At 42.1% G+C, this 22,815-nt stretch overlaps 1 protein-coding gene across 2 annotated transcripts in view; it reads right to left on the bottom strand.

The window, feature by feature from the left end:
- The window catches only part of VPS13B (vacuolar protein sorting 13 homolog B), an 877,527-nt gene that overhangs the window by 249,292 nt on the left and 605,420 nt on the right, over window positions 1-22,815 (bottom strand). For both annotated transcript variants that reach the window (XM_059723846.1, XM_006263597.4), the window contains 2 exons: window positions 5,509-5,635; window positions 2,798-2,941 (listed from right to left, as the gene is read on the bottom strand). In XM_059723846.1, the coding sequence (XP_059579829.1) occupies window positions 2,798-2,941; window positions 5,509-5,635 (271 nt within the window). The remainder of the gene's footprint in view (window positions 1-2,797; window positions 2,942-5,508; window positions 5,636-22,815) is intronic.

The following is a 22,815-nucleotide window of genomic DNA, read 5'->3' on the forward strand; positions in this document are numbered from 1 at the left end:
ACTCACTTAGATTGATATAAACTGGCCCATTCATCAATATTACAATTTTTCCCTCTAGTGATTCAGGGCAACAACATGAGTTGAAAAATATGAAAAGAACAGACACAGAGACCCCAGCATAAGCTGGCTTAATTCATGCACTTCAGACTAGACAACACAGAGTATTAGAGAACAGAGTAATGAAAGAAAGCATTATACTTAACTGTACTGAATCCAGGTTAGCTGTATATATTATGATATAAGCAAGGCTGACAATTTGAACTAGAATTGTTTTCATTTATTCATTACAGGGGACTTCGTAGTATGTATGAAAGACATTAATGAAGGACAAATGGGCATTTCTGGGTACAATGAAGAAAAAGTGTTCTGAATAAGGTAGGAAGTAGCTTTTGTTGCAGCAAGTTTGCATGCTCCCTACTAAGAGCACGAGACTTTTGCACTGCACCAGCTCAAAATTAGAATTCTGGGCATCCATTCAACTTTTATGATTTTGACCATTCCTCTGACAATGGGAAAAGAGTGCCCTGCAATTATTTATTGAAGATATTCCTGTAGTATACTTTTTTACAATGCACATTTCCAAAAGAGGCCCTGTGCCTGCAAAGTATCCAAGGAAGAGAAAACTACATTGTATTTCTTTTATTACATTTTTAATGGTTCAACAGGGTAATTAAATGATGTCTCCTCCACCTCCCCCACTCTCAGGGAAGGAGGGGCTGAGGGAGAAAGGATGTTTCTTTAGACCAGTGGGATAACAAAGTAGTCCTGGGGTCCTTAGACAGAAAGGGAAAAGGAGGGAGCTGGACCTTTTACTGTCTAACCCTAACCCAGGATGCATGTGGAGACAGTACCTGAGCAGGAAAGAGAGAATAGTCCTCCATTTTTCTCCCATTGGCTAGGAGGGGAACAGAAGAGTTGAGTGTCTTTGGTGGGTTACACAGTAGGCCTGTGCTAAGCGGCTAGTATTCGCTTCGGATTCGGATCCGGCCGATTCGGGGACAGTGATTCGATTTGGTGATTCGAAAAACTGCCCTGAATCGATTTGGCCGAATTCGATTCAGAGATTCAGAACCTGTCCCAGTTCCTGGGACTTTGAAAAAAAAAGCCTGAACTCAGTGGGTACCGCCAGGTGGAGGGGCAATCCCCACTGCCCCACGCTGTGTGAGGGGCTCTGCACAAGCCCCCTGACCTCCCCTCCACTGTACCAGCCCCACCTATGGCTGCCCTACTTGCCCCAGCTTTGGCCCTTTAAGAAAAAAAACACCCGAGAAAACCCCCCACACTCACCCTTCCTGCCAGTGGGGGTGATCCCCGCTGCCCCCTGCCATGTGTGAGGCTCTTCCATGACCCCCCAAAGCCCTGTGGCCACTGCAGGAGCGGTGAGTCCAGGGGCTTTTCTGTGTTTTTTTTTTTTCCTTAAAGGGCCGGAGCTGGCCTGGGCGGAGGAGCCATGGGGTGGGGCTGGGGGAGCAGGGCTGGCAGAGCCCCCCCATGTAGCATGTGGGGGGTAGCAGTGGGGGGTAGCAGGGATCGCCCCCCTCCCGGCAGTACCCGGTGAGTTGGGCTTTTTTTTTAAAGCACTGGGAGCTGGGGCAGGCAGGGCAGCCATGGTGAGGCTGGGGGAGTGGGCAGGGATCAGGAAGGGGCTGGGGGCTGGTAGGGGTCCTCCTATAGTCTTCTTCCCCCTCCCCCAGCCCCTCCTCCCCCGCCCCTAGTACTCACCAGCTCTGAGTCCGGCTGCAGCTCCCTGCTGCAGCCACCGTGGACTGCCCAAATCATCAAAGCTCTCTGAATCTTTGCCAAAGATTCAGAGTGCTTTGAATCAGTTTGGACCTTTTAATTGGTTCCTGGATTTGATTCAGATTTAGAGATTCGGCCACCAAATCAGGCTGAATCTCCTCTGAATCGAATCACCACCCGAAGCTTTGCATAGCTCTATTACACAGCCCTGCTATATGGAAGGCTCTGAAGGTAGGTAGCAGCCAGTCCACTTGGGTTACTGATTAGCCTTTTCTGCTCTATAACAAAAGTACAATCTGAACTGCATTCCCAAGATGCTGTGGGCCTGACAGATCACAGGATTTGAGGATTACGAAGGAATATGGTTTTGTTTGCTGCAAAGTATCTGATGGGGAGTTTCATCTTCCTAGGAACATCTTGGAGGCCTAATTTGGCATTAATGATCAAATATTAGATTTAAAAGGTGGAAGCTTAATGAGTGAAGTTTGTCATCACCCACAGCTAGTGCTCAGTGGAGTAAGAGGTTCAGAGGGGCCATCTTACAGAAGTAAGAGTGTGAGCACCAGTATGATAGGTGGATTCAATGAGCCAAGGCAAAGATGAAGATACATTAAGCATATGCAAACTGAGACACCTTTCATGTGGTCTCTCATTCCTCTTTGGATAGTGTGACCATATTACTTTTAAGGAAATCTGGGACACTGCCCCCTCAAGTCTGCAGCGCTGTTGCAGGCAGCGGTGTTCTTGGTGGTGCTTGCCTGGTGCCCAATGCCGCTCTACTTCCCTGCCAGACTGAGTCCCACATCCTTGCGATTCCAGGACTTCTGTTTTAATTTTCACTAACTGGCTCAGATTGGCTTATGAAATCTGGAACTGTCCTGCCCAAACTGGGATGTGTGGTCACCCTATCTTTGCAGGATGAGGCAAAAGAAGTGTAAAAATAAATAAAGAATAATATATGCACTTCATTTATGTCATATTTCTACCATTGCAAATGATTTAAATGTCTGATGTGAGCCATAGAAATTCTAAGAAAACCCCAGGTTATCTAACTTACCTCAATGGCTTTGCTGGAAGTTTCTAATCCAACCATATTAGCTTGTATTATTTGTTGCAGAAGTTGTACTTGAGCCACACTGAGGAAGAAATCCAGGTTTGTGGTCACGTTCACCTCTAAAGAATGGCCACACACTAAAATCTCCTATGGAGAAAAATAATTCAAAACACTTGTTAACAAATTCCAGATAGAGAATTTACAGCTTCTACATGACCTATAAAATTTAAGCTATTTAAAAATGTTAATTAGGATTGTTAAATCTGCTTATCCTTAACTAGCAGAGACTGGCATACCAATTATAAAGTCTTCTGATGAAGGCACAGTTTGATATCTTACTTGCTTCCAACAGCCTATGTAACCATCGAGACAAACTATATTTAAGTGTTTCATGCGTGAGGTCTTGTTTCTGTTTCTTTGTAGTATCAAATAGTGGACAATCAGATTTTTGTTTTTCATTTTCTTGGCAATGGATTACAATTCTCCTTTCCCCTCTTCTTCCAAAAGATGTACTTTTTTGGAATATAAAATAAGCTTGATTTATAATGAAATCATGTGTTGGAACTTGCTGATAACCAGCCTAATTGATTTCTGTTTACTTGTAAACCACTATTAATAACTTGGCAGAGTTAGTTGGATGACCACTATTTTATTGGTATTATATAGCACAGCTAAAGCTCTAGACCACGGTTGGCAGGCAATACAGAGATGAAAAATAGAACCAGTCCAGAAAGGTTGATAAATAAGCAGAAGCACTGCCCTTTTCATGAGAATCTCGTTTGTGTTCAAATGTTTAGTAATCTATGTAGACCTCTTTCTTCACCAGTAAGTGTCTCTGAGGGAATAAGTAACAAGGAGAATCTGACTAATAAAACATTTACATTCCTGAACATGAGCATTAGTAAATTTTAGACGTTTCTGATTACTGAATCCTTTCTGTGCATCTCAGCTATCCCCCAATATTTGTTTAAGTTAAACTCTTTCCAGCCCACACTTTTGATGGCATTTTACATTAAATGTTTCAATTTTCCCCTCATATAGCCAGTCTATTCATTCTGCTTAAGTGTGTACCTGTAACCTATAGTTCAAATATGCCTTTTTATTCCTGCCTCAGTTTTGCCCTCCCCAGGAGGTAGCTATTATGAGAGATCACTCCTGCTTGCTGGCCAGAAATGACTGGCACCTCCTGACATATAAAATTGTTAAGTTCCCTTGTGCCATGCTAATGCCAAAAAATGAACCACAATCTCTTGTGTGTACAAGGTCCCGTAGGCTTATTGTTAATGAGCTGGCCTACAGACTGGTAAAAGTTATTGCAAAATCTTTCCAATCGATGTGGTATACCTTGCACTACACCACTATTAATTTTGGGGTGGTATGCTTTTGGAAATTCTTAGCTTGGGAAGTTCAACTACAACAAAATCAGTTGATTCCTTTTTTGCTCAGACAATGTAGCTTTCAGATGTGTTTTCCAGGGTTCTAGGAAAAGTGTTTTTTAAATGTAACATTGTGTTGAACAGTGTTGAGAAGACATGATTCATTAAAAAGCCTTTAAAAATACTGCTGGAAACCATTAAAAGATTCCCACTTTTGGCTTTTCAGACAGTGCCAAATTAGGTCTGCCTGTTGACAGCTTGTATTTAGGATAAAGCAATGTACATAATCATAAAAAATCCCAAACATCATTACATGGACATTTATCACAGAAAGTACATTACACGTAGTTATTAGGGTCTTAGTTTTATTTTTCTCTAGTAGCTGATGCTCTCTGTATCAATAAATTTGTCACACTTAGGGTTGCTCGACACATGCAGGTAAAGGCACAATGGGATGTAATGCATGATCCACACAATTGCGCTTTCTGCCATGCACATGTATGTACAATTGCGCTTTCTGTGTATGGCAGGAGTGATAGTGGGATTGCGCAGTAAATCCCATTGAGCCTTATCATGTGTGCAGAGGGAGCCTGGGATCATGATCTCAGCCTCCCACTGCACCAGCTCCCATGACTGCAAGCCCCGCAGCTGACGGGGCTCACAGGGGGGACAGCATTCCGTATGCTGCCCCCGCTGCAAGTCCTATAGCCAACATGGCCTACAAGGCTCGTAATGGGGGCTGTGGGTGTTGCAGTATGGGGAGTAGGGAGAATGCTGCTGCTGCTGTGAGCTTCATGAGGGGTGGGGCTTCACAGCAGGGAGAATGCTCCTGCTGCTGCGAGCTTCGTGAGATCAGGGGCAGGCAGCGGCAGTAGAATTCTCCCCGCTACCCCCACTGAGAGTCCTGCAACCAATGACGATGTCCCTGCTAAAGTGAGACAAACAGGATGTGGACTTACACAATTCAATGGACCTTTGTGTACATCTGATGTATCAGGTCTCTCCTCATTTCTTTCTTTAGGACGAGGACTATTCATTTCTGTGTGTTTGTACAGCACCTAGCACAAGGGCATCCTGAGCAAATGGAGGGCCACGATTAGGTGCAATCATAATGTTGTTAAATAAAAAAAGATCTGTCCCTAAAATACAGATAACAATCACTATCTGTGTCAGAGTAAAATACCCAAGTCAACAGTACTTTTTAAAGCTATTCCTATGTATAAACACTTTATTTTAATATTGCTTACTAGAACAATATCAATATCAAAATGTGCTACTGGGACAACAGTTTACATGTTAACATGCTGTTCTTTTTTTCTGTTTTTTCTTGATACTAACCTCTGTGTGCAAATTCTCTGGTGCAATTACTTTTGTGAAAATAATCGCAGGAGCAGCAGTTATTCGAACTGTGAAATCTGTTAAAATCGGAGTCAAAATTGCTCTTCGTTCTTGATGTCGCTTTATGCTGAAAGAAAGAAAGACAGAAAGAAAAAGGGAAGAGATCATAACATCACATGTTCTTCCTATGTACAGTGCACCTAGTACAGTGGTTTTCAACCTCATTAGGCTCAAGCCACTCCTTGGAAAATGTGTCAGCTCTTAGCTTTCACTTGTTTCTTGACTATGGCAAAATAATAGAGCAATTCTTCTGTTGCAAACTAGTCAAAGCCCACAATATGTCAGAATGTTTTTGACACTATTGATTCTTATTTGAAATCTCTGGGTTTATCTTGTGAATCATGTGCAGGTGTTTACATACCAGCAGTGCTAATATTGTGCAGCACCCCATAGTATCCTGGTTGAGAATTGCTGGCCTAGTACAACAAGGCTTCAAACCTGCTTGGGACATTTGGGTGCTACCACAGTACAAACATTTATTAATAATTAATAATCACAGTGGTCACAACTCTATAGTCCCAACCCTAAAATCAGTGGGGCTCCATGCAGGACACAGCTAAGTGCAGGGCAAATCTAATAATTCAAATACATTACTTTACAATTAGGATTACATTATACAATTCTCTAATGATAACTGTCAATACTTTGTGCAAATCCACAGTGTCTTCAGTGTGTTTAGTAAACATTTGATTCTGCAATCTAATGTATACTGACCTATGCAGAATGATTTGTTATTTGTTGGTTATTTTTCTGCTGAATTCAACTGTTAAAAACTATTGTGAAATAAATTAAACCTTGCCTATCAGAACTGTAAATTACATAAAAACAGCATGTCAGTGAATGTTCTTCACTTTATAAATAGCTGGTTTTGAAACCTTAGCAAAATATTTAATTCCTACATAAAAACACTTAAAATAAAACAGTTAAAGATCCTAAAATCAAGGACAAAAAAAGGTAAGACATCTTATGCCACATAGCATATACTCTATCACTCGCATCTTATCACTAACATAACTTACTGACCACTATAAACTATGCATAGCCATCTAATTCTTTTCCCAGGTACAGGGATGGCAGCCTTCAAATATTTTCTTATGCGATTCATTGCCCTAAATTAATTGCTTCTAATCAGGACAGTGACATTCCATAAACATGTGTGTCAGTGATCTGGATAATTAGGCTGATTTCTGGTTGTTCTTCATTGTTTCCATAATGCAAGCCTAAGGCATTTTTCCATGTTAAGGATGCACCAATCAATTGTGCTTGTTGACATATCTGTGCAGACAAGGATCTTTCTGTCAGTTCAACTAAACTACTGAAACAAAACTTGGTCTATGAGACCCTCCAGTGCCTTCCTTTCTGATGAAGAAAAAAGGAACACAATGAAATTAGGTGATGCTCACCTCAACATCATCCTGCTGGTGTGAGTTTTCTGAGTGGTACTGATGGAGACACTGTCTCAAGATGGAAAAAGTCCAAGTGAGATCTTGTCTACTTACTTTTCTTACACAGAAAAGATAATCCCTAGATTCCATAAAGGCAAACTCTAAAAAGTGCTAGAACATTCACTAGATAACTAACAACTAACCATGTTTCAGGGGTGTAGGTTGTAGCCGTGTTAGTCTAAGGCAGTGATCTCCAAATTTTTTATGGTGAAGATCATTTTTTGTAAGTAAAGGGTACTCCAGGATCTACTGCCCCTGCCCTGCCTCCCACCCCCTTGCCTCCCAGGCTCTGACCCAATTCACCCAGCCTGGCCCAGGTGGCAGGGGGCGTGGCTCAGCCCAGCCACATGTGGCTTGCTGCTCCAGGTTGTGGAGCCTCTGACAGACTGAGATCGACTGTCAGAGGCTCCAGAATCAACCAGTCAATCAAGATTGACTGGTTGGTGACCACTGGTCTAAGGACACCATGGACGTTACCAGCCTACCAACATCCCACACCAAGATGGCATTCAAGCCTGCCTTACATATCTGCAAGAACAAGATTGCAGCTCAGAGTACAGAACCCAAAGATATTACACTTCATCCTCACACGAAACAACTTCATTTTCAATAACCAACACTTCCTCAAGACCATGGGCAGAGCCATGGGCACCAAAATGCCCCCACATTATGCCAACCTGTTCATAAGCCACTTGGAAGAAAAATTCTTCAAGGACTGCACCATCAAACCCTTGCTATACTTAAGATATATCAATGACATCTTCATCATTTGGACTGAAAACCTACAATCTGATTGATTTCCATCAGAAATTCAACGTGCAGCACCCCTCCATCAGACTATCACCGGAATACTCCAACACCAACATTCACTTTTTAGACACGATGGTTACTATCCAGAATGGTACAATAAGGACCATCATATACAAGAAACCCACAGACCAACATACATATCTGCACAGAACCAGCAATCGCCCTAAAAAAACCAAGAAAGCTGTAATATATAGCCAAGCTCTCTGATACCACTGAAGAGAACACTCATGATCACCACTTCACAAATCTCAAAAGGACCTTCACTCAACAAGGACACTCCTCCAGGGAAATAGATCACACTTTTGAAACAGCCACCCAGATACCACATGAAGAATTGCTGCAATACAGAAGAAAAATCCCCATGAGTCGCATGCCACTGGTTAGGACATATCACTCCTCCCTGGAACCTATACGGAAAATCCTCAAACTGCAACCCACACTAAAAGGAGACCCAATTCTCACAGAGATCTTCCCAGAACCACCCATCCTAGCCTTAAACAAGCACCAAACCTCACCAACCTCATCACCAGAAGCAAACTTCCTAAAGCCCCAAACACACTAAATGGAGCCAGACCATGCCAGGACAAGAAATGTTAAACTTGTCAGCACACCTCCACCATCCCCACAATTACTACACCCCATAACAGAGCCATCAACATTCCTGGATATTACACCTGCACCTTCAGATTGTAGTATCTCATCCAGTGCACCAAATGCCCTGATGAAAAATATGTCAGAGAAACCAAACAACAACTGTGCACCAGAATGAATGCACACTGGAAATGTATCAAAGATAAGAATACCCAATTACCGGTGGGGGCACACTTCTCACAAGAAAACCACTCTCTCCAATCTCTCAGTTCTAATCCTCAAAGGGAATTTACAAAATACCTTTCACAGATGAGCGTATTAACTCCACTTCATGAATCTACCAGATACAAAATTCATGGACTAAATATAGACATTGGATTTATGACACATTATAACCTGCCTAATATCTGACTTCCCAGGTAAAACATCCATTTTTTACCAGCTATTCTCATTCCCTCATTCCCACCACCCTCCTGTTTCCCATCCTTTGACTACAGCTACATTCATTCCCCCTTTCCCCTTCCCCTACCTGTCTCTCACCTACTGACCACCTCAATTTACATTTTACCTGACTGGCTTTCATGCATACATACTGGCCTCTGACTGCTTTACCACTCCATCCAGGAAGGGCACAGACCATCTGCATACACTTCCTCAGCCTGATGAAGGGCATTTGTGCCTGAAAGCTTGCTAAGAAGAACTTTTCCAATTATTTGAGCTGGTCTAATAAAAGATATTGGATTTACCCAAAGAACCTTTTCTGCCTAACAACTAACCATGAACTCACTGTTGAACAAATAATTGAAGTTAAAACAATACACTAACGTCTTAATACATTTCCCAACACAGGGGAATGACTGATTATGCATTTCCTTTGAGGTGGGAAAGAAATGAAGGTTATGCAGTCAGAAGGTATATTTGCAGCACAGGATGGCATACCTCCCATTAGCTTTCATTTAGGTAGCATGAGTAACCATAAGAGCACTAGAGACTTCAGTATAGACAATACAAGCCTGATAGGGACCATGGGCACATGCCTGGGTTGCTGCCATATCTTGAATGTTATTGTTACCCATGGTGGCTAGAAGAGAAAGCTTTCTGTCCTGCAATCACACCCCTACACTGCAGTGCAGACACACCCTGTGATACATTTATGGCAGGGAGGGGCATGGGGAAGGACACATACACATCTCAGCAGAGCTTCTTTCTTTGAAATAGGTTTGGCTGCAGATCACAATCTTTCAAAGCGGCCATCTGTAGACCAAATGTTACACAGGAGAAAAAGTAAATGGGTATCACAATGTTTTTTGAATGGGATAAGGCTCACACTTATATTAAATTTCTAATAGGAACAAAAACAGAGATAAGGGTCTACTATTTAGAACCCCTTGTTTTTGCTACCTTGAAACTTACACTGGTGACAATTATGGTAAGTGCTCTGGAGGTACGCAGAAAGCATGGTAAATTATAAAGGGAGGTGTACTCTTAGAGATAGTTAGGCCTCAGGCTATTTAAACTTATCTGTAGCTATTTTATAAAGAATTTGAAAGCTGTAGAGCACAACATTTCCTCAACACAGGTAAATGCTTTTTACCTGTGGGAGAAGTGGGTATCTGCATTCTGCATTAAGAGAAGGTTCTGAATGCCTTTCATGTCTAGTCCCATGTAGAGCATAGTACAGTAGTTTAATCCAGAGGTAAAAATGGAATGACAACTGTGGCAAAATTAGAATCACTGAAAAACCTAGTCCATGAAAAGAAATTATTCCAAGACATTTGGAGAGCACAGCAAATTGACAAATGCAATCAGTGATGAAAGAAGTCAGAAATTATGAAGTTCCAGAAATGTTTTTCCTGACCATCAACATCACCTCAATCTTAAATTTACACCAAACTACATTCTTTTCAGTTCTGTACTTATTCCATAATGAGAAGGAAAAGTAGTGGTTTTCTCTTTGGTGAAGAAGGAGCAGAGCTGAGGGATGAAGGCATAATGATATGAAAAAAGGTAGGCTGGTACACTTTGGATAATTTTCTGCTCAAATGTACATAACATTATTGATAAATATGACTTTGGGCCCCTCTACACATTATGGGTACTGCACAATTTACTGGTTAATTGCACAATCACCTGGAGACCAGCTGCACGTGCAAAAGTAGTTATCACACCATAAAAAGCTCCAATCAGCTGTAAAATTAGACCTCAAAAATGTGTACTAACTTTATAGCTGGTTGCTACTGAGCTTTAACTTGCAAATGTAGCAGAGTTTTGCCTGCAGCTGGGAGCCCCATCACTTGAGGGGACTGTCAGTGGTAGGGGTGCACTGTGCCCAGCATAAATCCCCCAAGCCCTAGGGATCACTGCTACAGTGATCTCCCTGCCCCACAGGTGTGTCAAACCCTAGGCTAGGGGGACCACCCATGCAGGAATCCTCTAGCTCTGGAAGCATGCCCCCCACAGCTGGGAGACCCTCAACTGGGGTGTGTAGGGCTCCCAGCCATGGGAGCTTGTTTCTTGACTGTGCAGGTGGAGCCTGGGATCGGGCTCCTGTTGCACTGGCAGTAAGGCATGATAGGATCTCACAATCGTGTCTTCTGCCATGAAAGCATGGTATGGCAGGAGGCACAATTGTAAGAATCATGAATTAGATCCCATCTTGGCTTTACCTGCACATATACAGGGAGCCTTAAATACATGAAAGGGAAACAGAGATGTAATAGTGCACTATTAGATGGATGCAAAAATGACCACAAACTGCTCCCTTCAAATAATGACCATAACCTGCTCCCACTGTTAAAATATTTTTTTCAGCCAGCTCATAAAATGCTCATTTCTTAAATGTCATGTGTTGCTTTAGTTGGGGTCTAATGCACTGCATTTTACAGGATGTTTTTGGTAATACAAATTTATTTTTACTTAATGCTTTCCTTAAATGTGTGATGTAGTTCACCTATATTATTTAACCTCTCAACAAACATTAGTAAGGGGAGCCAAATCAAGTGTTAGCAAAATAATTGGAAATTTAAACAGAAGGAGAGTAAAACACAATGGAAATACTGGGGGTGGACAATATGGTGAAATCACAAAAGTAACAAAGAAACAAAAGGCACTCTGAATCATTAAATCTTCTATACAGCACCTAGGTACGCTGCTAACTTGACACAGGTGTATACCACATGAGCTTATGAAAAAAACTTGACTGTGAAGAGTGTAGTGATGGCTCTTTGTCCACAGTGCATTCATTCCAAAGTCCACTTATGCATCTGTTTTATATTTGTTTTTTTCAATGAGTACTTTCAGAGATGTTCAAGTAGTTGATCATCTACACTTAAAAGTACAGAAATTTCAAACGACCATATGCTAACACAACACTCTGAGGCAGCAACACAGGTATGGAAAGGTACAGTGGTACTGCACAATGACTGCTGGTCTCTGATGGCTGAGATAGGGCTATTCTTAAATCCACTCCGTAATTCTAGTTAAGGACCAGAAGACCGCTGTACTAAGTGCTTTTCAGAGAAAAAACCAAAAAGATGGTCTCTGACCCAAGGGCTTACAATGGACACAGACATATAGATTGGAGACTACAAGGAAATAATAAAATATTTATTGGTTAGTATGATCCACAGAGATTTTAGCACACCAGCAGACTAGATGTCAAGGTTGTTATAGAAGGCAGGGTAGAGATGCATTTTACAGAGTAACTAAAAATCAGAGTTGTATGAGTTTTTGTAAGCCTACACATGCTTTTATCAGATTCTATGAAAGGACATGCACAGAGCAGTCTATCAAGTAGAGAGAGTGATTTGAATACAAAAGACAGGGGAGGAGAAGGTGGAAAGGGGGGGAGAGAACAGGAAAGACAAACAAGCAAAGACCCCATAGGGACAAACGGGTCACAGAAACTAATTCAGGAAATGGCATAAGAATCCACCGCCCCTGTTTAGACCATACTTAACACAGTCCAGTTTGTGGATGGAATGTCCAGAGAGGTTAAAATGTTCTGCCACAGGCTTGTGCATCTTTCCTGAACTGATATCCTATCAGTGCTCATTCTTTCTTACATGCAGCAATGAGAATGTAGACGTCTGTAGAGAGTAGAGGTTCACCGTAGGCAGATGATAGCACATATGACGTTGGCAGAGGTAAGAGTGAATAAATCTCGTATGTTACAATCCACATTATTTGGTCCAGTGATGGTGCGGTCTGTATTGATGAAGGGGCACAGCTTGTATCTGGGTTTGGAGCATGGTCTGGTACTTTGGTAAGAATGGGAGTTAGATAGCCTGTTGCTTGAAATATGGAATTTGAGGTTGAGGAACATCTGTAAGCTAGGACAGTTTTAGATGGGCATCCTTTTCCAAGAAGTGTTGAAGGTCATTGATGAAAAGTATAAGATGTTCAAAGCTGGAGTGACAACCAAAGGGATTCTGTTGTCCTTGTCTCAGTCTTGTAGCAGGTCATAGTGAGGTTTGAATCTGGTTTTGTTTATCTAAATGGCTATGGTTTGGGAAGTGCATTGTAGTTGTAGGAATCCCCGCTCGAGATTCTTAAAGCATGCATTCCAGTCTGTGGGATCAGAGCAGAAATGGTCGTAATGTGGAGCCTGGTTGTAAATGATGGCATACTTAGGATAAAGCTGACAGCTGTGATGGCTTGGTGGATTTCTGATGCAATGTGGCCATTGGAAACTTTCACCATGGTGTCTTGGAACTGAATTTGCTGGGTGAAGTATTCCAAAGTCAGTTTAGAAGGGTGGAAGTTATTAAAGTCCTGGTGAAATTTTTCTAGAGATTCCTTCCCATGTGTACATACAATGGCAATATAATTGATGTACCTTAGGGATAGGGAGTCCCCAAATCTAAAATAGTTGTGTGTGAAGACAAAGTGGGAGAGTACAATAGAAGCAGAAGCAGTGTCCTTTGTTCAAGCCATAATGTTCTTTATGGCTCATAATCTGCCCTCATAGGGGATGTTGATGTACACTGATGTGGCATCCATAGGTGCTTGCAGGAAGCTTATAAGTGGAGCCTAGTTTCTTGAAGAAATCTATGGTGTCTTTCAAATAGCTGGCAGCTCCAGTGGCAAATGGGAATAGGATAGAGCCAACATAGCTGGAAATTTCTTCTGTCACAGTGCCGAAGCCAGAGACAATGGAGCATCATGGGTTGCCAGGTTTGTGGATCTTGGGTAATAAGTAAAAGTTGCCTGGCTTGAGTTCCTGGGAAGTGGAAGCATTAATTTTCTCCTGCGTTTCCAGAGATAGTATTGGGAAGATGTTGTTTAACTTCTCCCAGTATTGTTCTCAGCATCTGTAAAACTCTATGTTGGAAAGTTGTTTTGCAGCTTCTTACATGTATGCTGTCTAGTGCATGACAACAGTGACACCCCTCTTATCAACCTGTTGTATGATAATATGGTTATTTTTAAGGGTGACCATGGCTCTCCATTCTACAGGAATGAAGTTGTAATGCAAGTGTTCTTGATTTTTGGCAATTTCAGAGTGGTCACAAAAGCAGAAACAGTTTATACATACAGGTCCAGAGTGGGCCTGCAGCCCTCAACTGGAGTCCAGAAGCTGTTCTCTTTGTGTTGTGCATGGATCTAGTCTGTGATGGATTTATTACTGTTGGTAGCTTGAAAGTGGAATTTAAAGGTCTGGGTTTTTTTAATTGCCTTATAGGTATAGATATATGCATTATAAGGGTTCAAGATGGGCAGCAGGGGTTAATTGATTTGTAAGAGCCTTGGTTTCACACACACAGTTTCATATAGCCTTGGAAGCAGACAGGCTGTCTAGCATGACAAAGCCAATGGATGGACACAGCCTGAGAATTGAGGGGGGCATAACATTGAGATCACAGCTTTCAAGACAGCCAGGTTGTGTAACACAAAAAGGATACATAATTTAGAAAACAGCCTGGGAACCAAGGAAGTATATACCATACTGGCCCATAACACGAGATAAGTGACACCAGCTACAAGGCCCCAGAGCAGAGGGGCGTCTGAGTCCCAGTTTTGGGGGAACAGACCAAATTAGGAGAAGGCCCAGAAGGCTACGCGAACGTGTGACCACAGAGAGACAACCACCCAGAGATAGCCATGGATGGAGAGTCATCAGGAGTCATCAGAAGGGAAGGAGAATACAAAAGCAGAGACTTGAAAGAAACAAAGGTTCCCTCCCTCGCTTTGGTCCCTCCTTCTCTTCCTTTCCATCCCTCCCTGTTTCTCCTCCTCCTCCTCCCTAAGAAGGGGCCTCATCCCCATCTCCATCCCCCAGGAAGGGTCCCCGAGGCCACCATGAACCGAAGGCATACAACCAGCCCATCTCATGCACCCCACTGAAGTGGGGGGCATGGGCCTCCGCATCCCACCTCCAGACTGCTGACATCTAACACCTAAGAGAGACAGTCTCAGAATGGAGCCTATATCCTGATCAGATGTACTTTGACTCTGATGACAGCCCTAGGATATGATTGATATATAGAATTACTTGATTGTTTGTATTGTTTCTTTTCTGTTATCACTGTGTATCAATAAATTTTCCTATTATCGAATGGAAAGGTCGTGGTCGGGCTAAGGGTGGGTTCCTCTGCCCCAAACAAAGTATCCAAAGCCAACAATTGTGTGGTTCCTTGTCATGGAAATATTCCCTTATTTCTAGGCAGCAGAATAAAGCTTTGAGGTCTCCATGCAGCTCCACCTTATTGAGTTGTGCAGTAATGCAGAACAAAGGACTATGGGACGGTATGGACACCTCAGCTGGGTTGAGAGTGTAGTTGGTTGGGTTGATGACTTTATCATGGATTGTACGGTTGTTGTTGAGGCATGTAAGTTTGGAGAGTTTTCCTTCCTTCCTTTTCTTTAAAGAGTGAAAGTGTTTGTGATGGGCTGCTTCATGGCTGGTTGCAGGGATCTCTTCCTAGTAAATGGTTATGTCTAGGTGGTTATGCATGCTGTTTGTTAGTTTTGTAAGATCAGTTCCTGTTTGCTTTATAGAATGCTGATAAGAGACTGAAGCACAGAAAATGAGTTCTAACTAGGGATCTGAAGGAAGATAACAAAGTAGTTCTGTGGATGCTTATGGAAAGTTCCCTCCAAGTGTGAAGGGCACGAGAAAAAAAAAACAGAAGTGCTTGTTTTAAAATTTAACAATTAGTCATTTGAGGCTGATGAGATGTGGTGCTGGCATCTTGAAAGAACTCCAAGAGGATAAATAGAGTGGGGACAGGCCTGGAAAGGTCTTGCATGTGAAGACAAATAGCTAATGTTTGGTATAGAGAAAAGAAGAAAGACAGGGAATTAGAGAGGAAGGACATGAGTAAGGTAACAACTAGAACAATTATCTTTGTAGCAGCATTTTGAATGAATGTGAGTGGGGAAAGATTTAATTTGTTACAGTGAGAATAATGTTGCAGTAATTGAGAGATGAGATCATAAGAATCTGGATGTGAATTTTAGCTGTGGGGACAGAAAGAAAAGGTTGCATTTTAGAGATTTTATGTAGAAAAAATTAGCAAAATTGTGACATAACCTGGCTATGACAACCTAGAGAGAGACTAAATTTAGGGGCCTGACTTTGAAAATGTTGGGTTTAGAATGTATTATAATTAAATCTTTGTTGTGATGCTCATAGCAGTGAATGCTAGATAATTAAGGCTGATTTTTACTATATGCTTAAATAAAATATAAGACAGGCAGAAATTCACAAGTTTGCAGTGCAGACAGGTGATAAAGCCATCTGAAATAAATGTGTTACTAATTAACTGCTTATTTTACTTTCTCTTATCTTCCTTTCTTCCTCAGTCTGCTGATTTCCTTTGTGATCTCCTTATTTTTCTTTCTTTACCTCTGTTGCAAATTCTTGGGATTAGTATTCTCACATACTGTAATCATTGTTATCTGAATTTTGCTCATGGTTTGGTTCACACTTCATTGAGTCCTGCTGCTGCTACATATCTCCTCCTAATTGTCCAATTTTAATTCAGTTGCCCCATCCCAAATGACACAGAAGTCTTTAGGAAGAGAGGGGTCTCTACCTGAAAACATGCAGCTAGGTACACAAAAATCTAGGTTAAATACTGGATAATGAAAATAACAAGATGTAAACTGTTTACAGTGTAGAGCACTAAAAGTCTTTGGAAGATGAGAGCCTGCCTATATGCTGAGGAGATGAAAGAAAATACAGTGGTTTCTTAGAACTTGAGACCCTCTTCTGCCACCAACTTTCCATATCACCTTAAGCAAGTCTCCAGGGGTTATCTATACCATGCCAATGCTGTATCCAGGGAAGCATGGGACTCGAGAGGCCCAATCTATCTCAGTCTGCTAATGTGGTTCAGAGATTCAAGTTTACCAATAAGACTGAGGTGCACTCATCCCAATGACTGTTTGTGAGCCCTTGTCTCTGACATGTCTTGGAGTGGGCAATGGGGTCAAATCCAGAGGAGTTTGACTGGCATACTTCTCATTCTGAAGCATGTCGGTGGACTTGGGTAAGTAGGGCATTGGTGGGATGTGCTCAGACTTGTCCTGCCTGAGTCTTGGTGCTGATGCAGAATGGACAAGGCTTTAATACCTTACCCTCCTGTCTTAAAACAGCATTTCCTTACTTCATAGGGATACACTATAAGATTGTAATTCATTTAAAGATGATGTGGCTGTTGAACAATACAGCAAGAGAAACTATTTTACCACCCAATACAGCTAGATGATGAAGTACGAGGCACCTCACTGCAAAAAAAGGACTGTGGATAAAGAAAATGGCTAAGCTAACTGCATTTTTCATTCACCTCTGTGATAGCAGCAGACAGTATCTTTGTTGTGAGCTAATGAGTAAAAGGATGCACTCACATATCACTTATGTTAGCTACTGTAGATATTGCAAATTAAATATCTTGCCGCAATTCAAGAAGGATGTCGAGAAGCTTGAGAGAGGCCAGAGGACAGCCACGTGCATGATCAGAGGGCAAGAGAATAGGCCTTATGAGAAGAGGCTGAGAGCCATGGGACTCTTCAGTCTGGAAAAGCGTAGGCTCAGGGGGAACCTGGTGGCTACCTATAAGTACACAAGCGGTGTTCATCAGGATCTGGGAGAACATCTGTTCATCAGAGTGCCCCAAGGAAAAACAAGGACCATTGGTCATAAACTCCTACAAGACCGTTTTAGCCTGGACATAAGAAAAATTTTCTTTATCGTCTGAGCCCCAAAGAACTGGAATAGACTCCCTCCAGAAGTGGTGCAGGCACCTACTCTGGACTTATTCAAGAAACGCTTGGATGCTTATCTTGCTGGGGTCCTTTGACCCTAGCTGACTTCCTGCCCCTGGGGCAGGGGACTGGACTTGATGATCTTCAAGGTCCCTTCCAGCCCTAACGTCTATGAAATATATAACCGAAGGCTGAGTAAAGTCCTCTATTTGTCCCTAAAAGTTTTACAAGTGACATTGCACATACATACCACATACTTATTGTGTTTCCTTTTTTAAAGAAAGTATCATTGCTATCAGGATTTGGAAAACTTTACATATTTCTGCTTTTCGTAGGAGTAAAAGCTGCAACGCTCTTCTTAGAAAGTCTTCACAAAGCAAGAGTATGATTTTTTTTCAACTAGGTACCAGTGTTCCTTGGCTCCCTGATGTACTAATGAAGAGTCCCAGGGAGTCCTTCCAGATGGTGGTGTGCCAAGGACAGAATTGTAATGCAGTACATTGCCACACTCAGCTCATTACAACACACAATAGTAATGCCCTTAACCTCAATTAATTTTTTTTTCAAACAGAGTTTATTCAGGCTGCAGGAAGCATAAGTTGCTGCTGGGAGTTGTAGACAGATTGCATGGGGATGGGGGCGAGGCCTCAAGAGAGGATATAATTCTTTATTTCCTTCAGGGCTGTTGTTTTTTCCACTGAGAGGAGGGAAAGGGAGGAGGAGAGCTGCAAGCTGAAAAAGCAGTTTTTAATCAAGAAAACGTCTTTTTGGTTAAGTATTCCCAGCTCTCCGCATGCTGTTTGGTAGAGGGTATAAATATGGGCAGGTTTCATTTGTACATAAGCTTATTAGAATAGTCGGACTGTTTCCAGCATTCTTTTTAAATACTGCACTATTAGGAAACTTTTTATAACATCTTTACTGAAGTAAAGCACTTAATAACTTAAAATGAGTTCTATGATCCCTAATTTTGGAGACGGGATACCCTACCCTGCCCTAATTTTTTTGATTTGTTCCCAATCTTGTTTTTGGTGATGTCTAGCAGTACTGCAGGTAACACCACTGTTTTAGTGTAAAATGTTTTTGGCATTTTTATTCACTGAACTTGTTGAAACGTTCAACATTTCTGATGCTTTGCAAAAAAACCCATTTTTTCTTACAAATTAGGACATAAAAAAGGAAACTTATTTTCACAACTGTGAAATGTTAATATTTAATACCCCAAGCGGTTTAAGATTACATTAAAAACATTTAAATGTGTATTCTATATTTTATCCAAACATATTATTTTTAGAAATATTGTTTTAAAAATTCAATCAATAAACAAGGATATAGTCAATTCCGAAGATTAACTGCTGGTAGCATTTACTGTAGGATATATAAAGATTCCTGATATCTATAACCAAATAACTGAATAAATCTACAATAATATACCTGGAATTCTGGAAACTGGAATCTATACTTGGAAAAAGAAAAGCACCTTCTTTACAAGGTAATCCATTAATCAAACAACACCAGAGGGGAAATAACAGACCTGACTCTAAATTTTGACATTCATGTATCAGCTAAACATACAAAATAATGAACTAATAAGATATACCTTGTAAACACACATCTAAAAAGAGAACTTTAAGAATAATTGACCTAATAAACCACAACAGTGGGAGTTGATGGTAAGTGAAAGCAAGCAGAAATGTATTCAAATCAAAACAGTGAAACTAACTCCAAAACATTTCAAAAAGCCTTTTCTTATGTTCCCTGCTAAACTTCTCAATGAAGCTTACACAGAATTAAGAAAGAAAATAGTACCACTGCTAGCTCAAAGAATAAAGTCTCTGTGACATTCTCAGGAAATCTGAATATAAACTTCACCCTAGAAACACTAAGCACCATGTAAAACACCATGCAGTCACCCTCTTGTGCATACTGGAAACATCCCAGCACATGGCAGACATCAGTACAGGTTCTTTCAGTTCTCAGCACATCACTTCCACAGATCATAAAATAAACCCAGATGCAGCAAAACTGATTGCCAAGTAAAAAGCAAAAACGTTAACATCCTGAAAATGAACATTAATAAATGCATATAAGATTAAACTAAACTGACAAGTAAACATACATCCCAACTCCACTATGTATTAAACTAATGTAGACTAGAATGAAAATAGTAGAACTGCAGATCACAATGAAAAAGTTAATGCATCTAATTAACATGACCTAACTTAAAAACAACTAAAACATCAATTTAAAAGCTCTCTCAGAGCAAAAATATTCACTTATTGAGCACGTATTTGAATGAACACACATATATAGAATTTCATCCAAAATGGAAGGCAGACCTAGCAGTTATGCACAGAAGGTTCAGCTTGCCAATAACAGCAGCTTCCCTACTCTTGTAATTTTAACACCATATTAGGAATCGTACCCAGCTTCTTACCATGGTCAAAGACTTTATGCATAAGGCTCAAACCAAAACCTTGGTGACTGTACAAATGCCAATCTCTTGAGGAAAGGAAAAAAAAAAAGTCTTGTTGGCTGCCTTAGAAAGGCCAGTGTGGCCAGTGGAATGGCAAATGAGAGGGTCTATTGAGGTCATTACTAGGGCTGTGGGAAATTTTGCCAGTTGTACCGATTCGACACTGTTTCGACTAATTTCAAGCTCAAAACAGTGAGAACAAATTGAAATGAAGGCCTTCCAAACAGCCTCAAAACAAAATGAGGCTATTTGAAACATTTCAAAAGTTTTGAAACATTTCAAGTTTTGAAGTCAGCAGCGAGAGACAGGGGAGAACCAGAGCTGTGCTCCCAGAACCAGCTGGGAGTGCAGCCCTGGCTCTCCTCTTCTCCTGCTGCCAGAAGCCAATAACAGTGCAGGGGAAGGGAACTGAGCTTGGGCTCAAGTCCTCCCCCAGTACTGTGATCTGGCAGGGTAGGGGGCAGTCAGCCCAGCTGGGCTCACTCACACCCCCCCGCACTGCGATCGGGCACAGGGGAGAGTCAGCCCAGCGTGGGGGGTGGGATGGAAGTGAGCCCAGCTCGGCTGACTCTCTGCCCCCCTGCAGGGTCAGGGGTGGGAGTGGGCCCAGGTAGGCTGACTCTCCTCCCCGTGTCCAATTGCAGTGAGGGGGTGGAAGTGAGCCCAGCTGGGCTGACATTCTGCCCGGCGCCCATAGTGCGGGGAGGGGGTAGGGGGGTGGAAGTGAGCCCAGCTGGGCTGACTCTCCACTCCTCCCCACCTGATCTAGTGCCGGGGATGGGAAGTCAACTCAGCTGGGCTGACTTCCCACCCCCAGCGAAATGCTGAAACAGCATCAAAACAGCTTTTCAGTTTTGACGGAATGGAACAGCTGTTTCAAACTGAAATGAAATTTGAAACAGAACGCTGTTTCTTCGAACCGTCGAAACTGAAGGCGAAACAGAACGGTGTCATTTCACACAGCGCTAGTCATTACAACCTTGTCTTTCATGGAGTGCTGTCAGCCAGCACTGTTTTATGAGAAGGGAAAATAATCCTTGAAATGCTAACATTGCAGCTTCAACTAGAAGGGCAGGGGAAAAGTTTTCAAGTGTAAAGATCTAAAGGAAGAATGTCTTGTGGGATTTTACTTGGGAAACTGCTGTATAAAAGGGCAGAAAAGTAAAACTATGCCACCTTTAAATGACACAGTAGACATTACTAATGCAATTATTCAAAGATTCCCTCAAATTTTCCCCCAGTCTCTTGTCATTACTTCCTGTGCACTATCTCTTTTCCCACTGTTGGTGTTCCCACAGATCTTCCCCTGATTGTGTGTATCCCTTTTTCTCTTATACTCACTATAAGAGGCCTCTTCTCAGGGCCTATGTACTACTCAGCAGAGTGAATTAGTCTGTTAGTCTACTGATGCACTTTAGAGATTTAGGTTTACCAATAAAAGTTTCTGGACTCATCCTCAATACCTGTTTGTGAGCCCTTGTCTCCAAGGCTAGCACATAAACTGGTATAAGTGATTGGAAACCAGTTCAAATCTATAACACAACAGAAGTTCAGTGCACATAAACCACTTTCAAAATAGCCAAACACACTTTAAGATAAACCTGGATGGATGCAGTATCAGACTTAACTGATTTAGGTTAAATCAGTTTATTGAACTTCTGTCACAGAACCCCTTCATATTCAAATTAACTAACAGTCCCCTAGCATCCCAGGATGTTTTGCACCTCCCCTGCAAGGATGGGTTTAGCCTTGGCCCAAGCTGTCTGCTCCAGCCAGCCAGGAGGCATGTGTTAGTACCTTCTGGCTTCTGGCCACTGCATGCATGTGTCTGCATTTTTGGAATTAAAAGTGAATGTTTATTCACTTGCTTATCAGTTTAATCTATGCAGCTTAGACTAACTTGCAAAGGTTTAATAGGTTCAGACTGGGACTTTTTGACTGTTTGTACTTAGCCCTACAGATCCAGAAGTGGGCAATGAGGTCAAGTCCAAAGCACCATTCCAGTGTGGGGTTGGGGGGGTAGTCATGGGGGCCGGGGGGTACAAGTGGGGGATGGGGCCAGGTGGGGCAGCCATTGGGGGGTCTGGGTGGGCAGGGTCTGTGAGGCTGGGTGAGGCAGCCATCGGGGAGGCTGCAGCAGCTGGCAGGGGATTGGGCCAGGCAGGGCAGCAATCGGGGTGCTGGGGTGGGGCATGTAGTCCCTGCATGGGGGTGGTAGCCACTGCGGGGGCCATTTGGCCTCTGTTGTAGAGGCTGTTACCCCAGTGGGGAGGATGTAACCCCTGGTGGGGGGGCAGCAAAATATATATTCATGAATTCATGAAACATGTATTTGGAGTTAATTTAATTATTATGATAGACACTAGTAGTCTTCCAAATTATAATAAAACATTGCCCAACTGATCACTGTCTCTCTGTCTCACTCTCTCTCTCTCTACATATATAGTGGTGTTTTGTTTTAATTGTGGAGGAACATGGATTTTGGGGTATTTTACAGAGTGACTTTGGGATTTTTTTTTATCAGGGATTTTTCAGTTTTCCAATAGGGAACACCAGAATTCCTGCTAGGGAGGCCAGTGGCAGGACCCTGCCTGCTCAGAGCTGGCACCTTGGACCCAGCTGGCTATGGCTGACTTCCTGGCCAAATGGGGCCAGGATTACATGCTTTGACCATTCAAAGCAGGCCACCACACCCAGAACATCTTCTGGGCAATA

This window comes from Alligator mississippiensis, chromosome 3 (assembly GCF_030867095.1).
Source record: "Alligator mississippiensis isolate rAllMis1 chromosome 3, rAllMis1, whole genome shotgun sequence".
Lineage (NCBI taxonomy): Eukaryota > Metazoa > Chordata > Crocodylia > Alligatoridae > Alligator > Alligator mississippiensis.